The sequence below is a fragment of the Nestor notabilis genome, unplaced genomic scaffold, assembly GCF_000696875.1.
Source record: "Nestor notabilis isolate BGI_N333 unplaced genomic scaffold, ASM69687v1 scaffold17520, whole genome shotgun sequence".
In the NCBI taxonomy this organism is placed as follows: Eukaryota; Metazoa; Chordata; class Aves; order Psittaciformes; family Psittacidae; genus Nestor; species Nestor notabilis.
Genome location: NW_009910838.1, coordinates 8,003 through 16,584, shown reverse-complemented (window position 1 = coordinate 16,584; position 8,582 = coordinate 8,003). Strand labels below are relative to the sequence as shown.

The 8,582-nt window shown below is 45.5% G+C and overlaps 1 protein-coding gene across 1 annotated transcript in view; it reads left to right on the top strand.

Moving 5' to 3' along the window:
• LOC104403645 (protein Wnt-5b-like) overlaps nt 1-8,582 on the top strand; it is a gene marked incomplete at its 5' end in the record, with an annotated part of 15,213 nt that overhangs the window by 6,003 nt on the left and 628 nt on the right. The window contains 2 exons of the mRNA XM_010011869.1: nt 298-629; nt 7,903-8,009. Coding sequence (XP_010010171.1) covers nt 298-629; nt 7,903-8,009 — 439 coding nt within the window. The remainder of the gene's footprint in view (nt 1-297; nt 630-7,902; nt 8,010-8,582) is intronic.

Here is an 8,582-nt window from a genome sequence, read left to right as displayed (position 1 = left end):
GCAGCAGGAATCTCAGACCCTTCCCTGGTGTGAGCCAGAGAATCAGTTTTGGGTTTGATCCTGTGAGTTCTGGGCAGTCAATTGACTGCAGGTGTTATTACGAAATGACAACAAAAATGGGATGCAAGGATGTCTTGGGACAGCTTCCCCTTTGCCAGAATGGGGTGGTGCCCTTGCACTTGACCACTCCATTCCTTTGTTGCAGTTAGTTCTGTGCACCTTCCTAGGGTACACCATGTCCTACTGTCCGGAACTCGTTTTCTTGCTCCTTGCTGTGCATTGTGTTTGTTAAATGAGATTTGTCTCTTGTTAATTTGCTTCTCGTCTCTCTTGCAGGTAGCCGTGAGACTGCTTTCACCTATGCCGTCAGCGCTGCCGGGGTGGTGAACGCCATCAGCCGGGCTTGCCGTGAAGGAGAGCTCTCCAGCTGTGGCTGCAGCCGGACGGCCCGGCCCAAGGACTTACCCCGAGACTGGCTGTGGGGTGGCTGCGGGGATAACGTGGAGTATGGATATCGTTTTGCCAAGGAGTTTGTGGATGCCAAGGAGAGGGAGAAGAACTATGTGAGAGGTTCAGAGGAACAGGCTCGCATGCTGATGAACTTGCAGAACAACGAGGCTGGTCGCAGGGTAAGACCAGTGCTGATGCTTTCGTCTTCCCAGAGGCAGATTCAGAAGGCTTGAGATAGCTTGAAATTAATTGGAGGTTTGATGAGGATTGTCCAGTGATAACCCAGTAATGGTGTATGGTCGCATTTTCTGCATTTCTGTGAATATTACAGGCAATATTGACAATATTATATTGCAGGCTTCCATTGCCAGCTAAAGCCAAATGAGATACTGTATGGCATGCAAATGCAGACATGTAAGCTGTTTCCAAATTAACTAGGTACTGTCATGGCCCACTTTCAAGGTTTACATCTCAGAAACTGGCTTTCCAGAGCTGCCAAAGGAACAGGCTGGTGATGAAAAAGAGACTCTGTTAGCATGTGGAGTTCTCTACTGCCATCATTCAGGTTTTTGGAATATAAGACCAGAAGCAAACATTGAATCAGGCTACCTGGCTATCTGTGAAACTGATGCCTTGCTCATGTACCTCGGTATTAGGCAAAATAAGTAATCTGCATCTAGGTGACGTTTTCTGAGAAGATAACAGAGTTTTGATCTGGAGATCCCTAGGGATGGAAAATCCATCATTTCCTTTGTAGTATGCTACCATCATTAATCACCCTGTTTCAACGCTGTACGTCGTTATCATTTGTATTTATCTGGCATCAGCTTCCAACAAGCTCTTTTCCTGACTTTCACAGCTAGATCCAAAAGCCTGTTAGTAATCAGAATGTCCTCTGCATAGTATTTATCTACTGTAATTTATTCACCACTCTTTCTTGACAAACTAGATTGAGCACTGAAGACTCTCTCACTTTCAGAGATTCTCATCAGTCATCAAATCATTTTCACATTACTTTAGCATGCCCTTCCCAGTTTTCCCATATCCTTTAAGAAACTGGATACCAAAATGACATGCTGGGTTCTGGTATTGGTCTCACTGATGTTGTGAATGTCAGTGAGTTGCCCCCTTTGTTTGCGTCCAGTGTATGCACATCTGCTTTTTACACAATTACTCTGCCTGTGATTAATGGCCTGAAAGGTGTAGCATCATTCATATGCGGTACAGCTGTGTAGTCCTGCCTCTTTCCAAATGTAGAACAGGAATACTTACTTGAACAGTTGTGTCTTTTTCACAGGGTGTTTAAAATTTTTATCATTCTTCCCTAGGTCTGAGCTTTCCTGAGGTTAATTTTATTTCTAATGCATGTTAAAAAATCCTATTAAGTGTACTTAGCCTCGCTTTTTTGCACATTCTTAAGTAATATCCTCAGTTTCCTTATCAATCTTCTACCCTTTCTTCCTTCTAATTGTTAGTCTATTATCTTTCCCATGTATGTCTGTCTTTCCTGCATGTAATTTTGGCTTCATTTTGCCACCAAGGAAGATTTGCTCTATTTTTTTGGTTGTGGAATCAATGTGTCAGGTTGAAGCATTGCAGATACTCTGAGTTTCCTTTGCAAAATCAAATGGCAGTAAATTTGCAGTAGGTGGAAAACTGTGGAACTGAAAGCTGTAGAACTCAGTGAGTTTTGGTTTGGGTTTGGTGGGTTTTTTTTGGCTTGGAAGGGCAGAGGGTCTGCATTTCCTTAGAAATGGGACACACACACACACACACACACACACATATTTCTCCATGGACTAGTAGCCTGAAAGTGACATTCTTCTCTGCATTACTTGCTTTGAACATCTTACATGTCTGGAGTCATGAACTTGGTTTACTACAAATAAATACCCTGTCTAAAATAGGGAGTGAATATGTTATGAGATGTTTTACAGCCAGTCCTATTGCCTTGAGGGATCCAGAGACAGAATATGGCCAATAGTTGGAGGCGCCAGTTGAACTGTAGTAACATCTGTATTAGAAGATCAAGTCAGAAGATACTTGCTCTACAGCACTGGTGAAACACTACCCTGTCTTGTTATTCTTGTTATATGGGCAAGAATATCACTGAGCTGTGATTTCAGATGATAGTATAGTTTTACATGGAAGACAGCTTTGTTCTGCTTTAAGGACAGAGCTAAAAGCAGCTATGTCCTGCCTTTACTACGGTGCAGAAAGTTGTTTAAATTGTGCTTGGAAGGCTACAGTGCCCGGGCTGCTTTAGAGTCCATAGACAAGCTCTCAAAGTGATTTCTGTGTCTCCAGTTAATGCAGGACCTGGACAAAGGCTTTCCAAAGGGGCCAGCAAAAGACAATGTTACTTTAAGCTTGGGTTTTGAAGACTCTGTAGAACAGATGGCTGTGGAAAATAACCTTAGATTAAATGAACACAAGTCATTCTAGATTAAATTAAATGGAAGTATAAACCAGTGTGTAATTAAGCGTGTGGATTTCAAAGAACAAACTTCAACAAACTAAGGGAGCTGGTTAGTAAACTCAGCCGAGGAACTTGATGTGGAGGAGGTCTGGAACTTTTTCAAGTCAAAGATGCTAAAGCCATTACAATTCTGCATGCCAAGCAAGAGGAAAAAGCTTGTAGGAAGAGTATCCAGACCTCACTGAATGAATAACTACCACAGAGAAGCTGTTAGGAATAGACCAAAAGCCTACTAAGAATGGGAAAAAAAAAGAACCGATAGCAAATAAATAATGAAAAGCTCTTAGAGGTCAAGAAGTGTAAAGATGAAGTGAGAACAGTAGAAAATCACGCTGAGTCAGACCTTGCAAAGGGTAGTAAAATAAGCAGATAAGGTTTTTAAACTTTGCAAGTTGGAAATTGGAAGAAAGGAGACTGATAGTGAATGAGGATGAGGCTGACTCTAAAGACAGAGTAGTTTTCGTCCCCAAAGTAAGCGAGTGCTTTACCTGGGGCTTCAAGTTGGAATAGGGGGCATTGCTAGTGGGGAGGGGTACTGTATGTCTGCTGCACAATGGAGATGTCTTTTTCTGTCCTCACTACTTTTGCCTAGGTGAATAAGTGCTTGTAGTGCAGATTTTTAAATCCTCCTGAGACTTTTCTGGGGCAAGCCAGGCATGATCTATCACAGGAGGCAGTGGTAGTTAATGGTGCTGGCATCCTGTGGGAGTGAGGAAGGCAAGAGGAGGTAGCTGTTGTGTTCAGACAGGTAGAGGAAGAGGAGCTGTGCAGCAAGTACAGGAGGTTTGGGCCAGCAGACTTGAGGTGGGTGGGATGATGCAGGGGTCTGATGATGGAGAAGAGTTTGGGATCGGGTCAAATGATTCAGATGGGAATCAGGTGGCAGCAAAGGGTTGGAAGAACAGAGTAAACGAGGCTGGGGCTCTAGAGTGGATTGAGTGGACGAGGATTTGGGAGTAGTGAGGAATGGAGATGCTGAGATTGGGAAAGGAGATGAACATGAAAGGATCTGGAGACTACACCTTGGATGGCCATGAGATGGTGTTGCTACAGGGTTCCAGTGTTGTCTGATCAGGATAGTATTCGGCCTGTGTATGGCAGTCTTTCCTCTTGGCTCTTAGAAATGTATTAGCATGGGAGCAGAGGAGAAGGGCTGGAAATGGAAATTATCACCACCTAGGTGAAAGCAAAACTCAGGTTGCGTAAAGCTCTCAAGTGGGCACAGGGGAGTGCCCACTTTCTTTCCTGTCACTCTGAAAGAGCTGGCACCTGGCAGCACAGGCAGTGCGACCTCAGCAGCACTTCCAGCAGGACCTGAGGGAAAGGATATCTCAGAGGAACAGGCAAAATGTGAAGTAATTTGTTAAGAATTCCTCAAAGATTGATCTCACAATAATTTCGAACATCATTGATCTCCTACAAAGCAAACTAGGTCTGGTAGGTCTCATTTATAAGCACTTCTGTGAGACATTTAATGTATTTCCCACGTGGGAAACACTTGGTTACATTGGGAAAGATAAGGAAAAAAAGCAGTAGCTATGAGACAAGAAACTGGTTCAAGGAAAGATGTCAGTAAGTTGCATGAAAGGACGTACCTGGATTCTTAACAGAGCTTAATTAGCAAGTCTTCGAGGACTTACCTCAAGATCAATGCTTAGTATTTTTGTTTCTCAGCCTCAACATGGAATGGGCTGATGAAGTTTGGTGATGATGCAAAGGTGGCAAGTATTACAAAAACAGAGGAAAATCCGAATTTTGTAGAGCAGCTAATGACATCCAATAAAACAACATTAAGACCATCATTTGAGGTCTTGTGTGAAAAACGTTTTTAGTCATTAGGAAACGAGTTGGAAAGAATGGGTTGCAGCAGTCAGCTGCAGATGACTGCAGATGTAATGTGGCTTGGAAGGTGGTGAATATCCTATAATGTACTAAGGAAAGTATTTTTAGAAAATAATGGGGGAATACATTGTATTCAGCTCTTGTGAGGCCCCAAAATACTGAATGTTCTCATATTCCTGAGCAAAATGACCTCAGACTAGAAAAGGCTTGTTATGGTGGACCCAAGGGATAGGAATCTTTTCTTAAGAAAGTGGGCTGGAGTAGCTTGCCATGTTTAGCCTAGCAAAGTGAAAGTTGAGAGAGGATATGACTGATGTCTATGTTAGTGGGAGAAATAACAGGGAAGAAAAAGTACTTTTTAAGCAAAAGGCCAATTTGGCACAATAGCAAATGGGCATAGAGTGACTACATTTAGGCTGGGAATTAGAAAAAGATACTTTATCATTGGAATAGTGATCAGATAGTAATGGTGGCTGAAAACCTAATTGCTTTTAAAAGGGCACTCTATACATTTAAGGAAAATGCTATTTGAAGCAGTGCCTACAATAGCAAGAGTTCATACTTAAAAACCAAGGAGGTCCCGTCTGGTCCTGCATTCCTAAACTTCTGAGATTCTGGTTTTGGAAGTAGGAAGGTGCATGTGTAACTCTATACTCCCGCAAGTCAGTGCTGAAAGAAAGGAGTACTGGAGACACGGCAGTGAGCACTCCTAAGCGACCACCAGGTGCCATCCCACGTACAGCCTTGCCCCACTTTTCTCAGCCACTGTTTCACTTCGTGTCTTCTGTGCCTTCTGATTTCTAGGCAGACTTTCGGTGTGTCCCCTCACTCAGTTTCCTGTGGGTGAGAAAATCATCCTTGAACCCTGAGGAGCTCTGATGGCGGAAGATTGTCCCTGCTCTCCATGGTTCTCAGATGGAGCTGAGAGGGACAAGAGGGGACCAGAGGTCTTTTATCTTTCAGGCAGTCCTGACCCCATCACCCCTTCACTCCATGTCGGAGTGCTTGTGGTGGTGGCTCCTGGCTTTATTGCCTGTGTTTGTTTGTCTTTGGATGTTATCTCAATATGTCCTTTCCTTCCATCTGTCTTTTTCTTCCAGTTAGTCTCCATTACACTCTCTTATTTCCCCCCATTCCTTATCTGTTGCCCTGTCTGGCAGACTGTGGCGGTCAGTCGTTCCGCGCTGTTTACCCAGTCAGCATATGGCAGGCCTCAGTCATCAGTCACTCGAGCCAGTGCCAGAAGAGCCTGGAAGGGGATCTGGCTAATTGACCACATAGGAATTCCCCATTAATTCTCTTCCCATTCCCATTCTTGCAAGAAAAGAATTGGAAGAGAACTTGGGCTTATGGGAAGGGCCTTTAAGCCTTTCCATTAGAGGCATTTTCAACCTGTTTAAGTGGCATGGCCATCGATCAGACCCTGCCCTCAGAACTGCATGTGAGGTCTGTTATTCTTTACCTTGACCTGAGCCTGGTCAGAGAGGAATTCTCCGATTTCCCCCTGCTTTCTCCCCATTCGGGCAGCAAAGGGGGAGAGTGGGAGAGCCATTTAGCAGCTGAAGCTATGGTTACCTCCACGGGACATTGATGGTGGGAGCTGCAGGGGGCTGAGTGGCGCCATGCTCACCTGTGATAACTGGTAGCGTTTGCATTCCTCAGCACAGCTACTACCCACATGTGCCAGATGTTTTGAGCATCAGTTGCTTAAAGCCAAGTCAGAGTGAACTCAGTCCCATGACATTAACTGAGAGGGATCGAGTTGCAGTGTTTTTCTAAAGGAACAAAGCTCAGGATTAGAAAGAATCGTAATACTTTATAAAAACACATGCAAGGGCAAGGGAGGCACGAGTGGCCTGGGATTTGACAGAACCATAACCAAAAAGTGCTAACACAAGCTTATAACAAGCAGGCTGGCAGTGCAGTGAGGATATAGTAAGTGTCTGGGGCTCGGGAATTTCAGTTGTAGCTCTGTCTGGTTACGGGACAGCAGGAATCCTTAAGTAACGGTGTGGTTGGTCCTCTGCAGTTGTAGTTTGATCCAAGACAAGTGCTTAACTCCCAGCCTGTAGCTGTTACATTGCGCCGTGAGGGATTGCCTCAGTAAATTGAGCTCCAAGGAGCAGAACTAAAGCTTCTCTGTTTTAAGGACTCACTCCATTGAGTTTCTCAGGAGCTGGATTGGCCTCCATGTGATTTAGCCATTAAGCCAAATTGAATCTTCACTAGCTGTCAAAAGCACTAGATGTTAGTTACACAGAGGAGCAACCAGTTGTTGTAGGAGAACTCTGACCTCTCGCTGCTGGTCCAGAACGTAGTCATAAGTGGAAGTTTTCGCTTGCAGTATGCTCAATTGCCTTAATCACCTACTCCTTGCCACGTGAATGCAGAGAGCTGGGAAGCTTTCTTCTAAGTTGGTGCATGAGATGGAAAAGAACCCTCAGATTCTGCTTGCTCTCTTCAGCAGAAAACCGGGCTAGGAGGAATGTTGCCATCTCCTTCAGAGCATCCTTGTTTTCTATCACATTTCTTGATGTTCCCAACCACATGGTGGGAATGCAACAGCTGATGCTAGACCCCTCTGCTTGGCACGTGGGATCTGGCTGAGGCGCTGCCCTGCGGATGTGCATGATGGTCAGGGGAGAGCAGAGGTGAACCTGATGGTGGCAGAACGAGAAGCAAGGCTGGTGCTTAAGCTGCTGTAACATGGAGTAGCTCTGCACAGGTACACCAACTCTTCACTTCGCAAACTCTTGTTGGTGCTGGTGGGTGCTGACAGGACCTCACGTAGCACACAGTTTTGTACCTGTCTCTGGAATTAATGGAAAGACCAAACCCAACTTCCATTTCAGTTTATTTTCCTACGGTCTGAGCTTTGTAATTCTAGAATATATTTAAATATTTCTCCTCCCAGCTAGCGTGAGGAGGAGAGTAACCACCGTTTTCCTTTACATCGTGTACTTGCTCTGCTGAGGGCTTAATGCCCCGTGGCCAGCATTTCAAACCTATTTGCTGATTCGGATGCCGGATTTTCAGGGGTATGATGCATCTACAGCGCCTTCAGACTCCCGCAAACATAGCTGAAGGCGTTTGGGGAAAGACCTCACCGAAATCTTGCGTTTGCTGTTTAGGATGCGGGCCCTTGTGCGTGGCGGCAGTGCTGCTGGTGCAGGGAGGCGTGTGGACACCAGATGGCGCAGGTTCGCAACGCGTCCCTGCTCGCCTGGGCGAGAGCCGGGTGAGCACCCCTGGGGGCAGAGCCGCTCACCTCTGCTCCAGGACAGGGGTGGTCATCTGCCGCACCACCACCCCTGCTTGCCCCTCTCGGGAGAGCGAGGCCTCCTCTGGACACTGCCCCTGAACGGGCTTCTCTCAGCAGAGGTGGAGGGAAAGGGTGTGGGGACCTGGATTTATCGTGGAAAGATGTAGATGTATCCCTTGGACTATAGGGCTGGTCAGTTCCTGGTGCAGGTGGTTGGAAATGGGCTGGTTCCCAGGTGTGTTTCCTTTTCGCAGCTCTGAAGGGAAAGCCACACAATAAATACCACAATAAATACCACTCTTACTCTATGAGAGGGGGGAATTTCCAGAGTCCATGTGGAGATGACTCTTTCTCTTCTTTCCTGCTCAAGTCCAAGGGGAAAAAAGGTGGAGAAGTCATGTTTGGAGTCAGTGTAACCAGAAATAGAGATATTTAGGGAACAGGAGCACGGCAGTTGCAGCAGGGGGAAGAGGAGACTTTTGTCTCTCCTGAAGGGCGAAACAACAGAAATTGGGGGATAATGAAAGCAGCTATGGAAACGCGATGAAT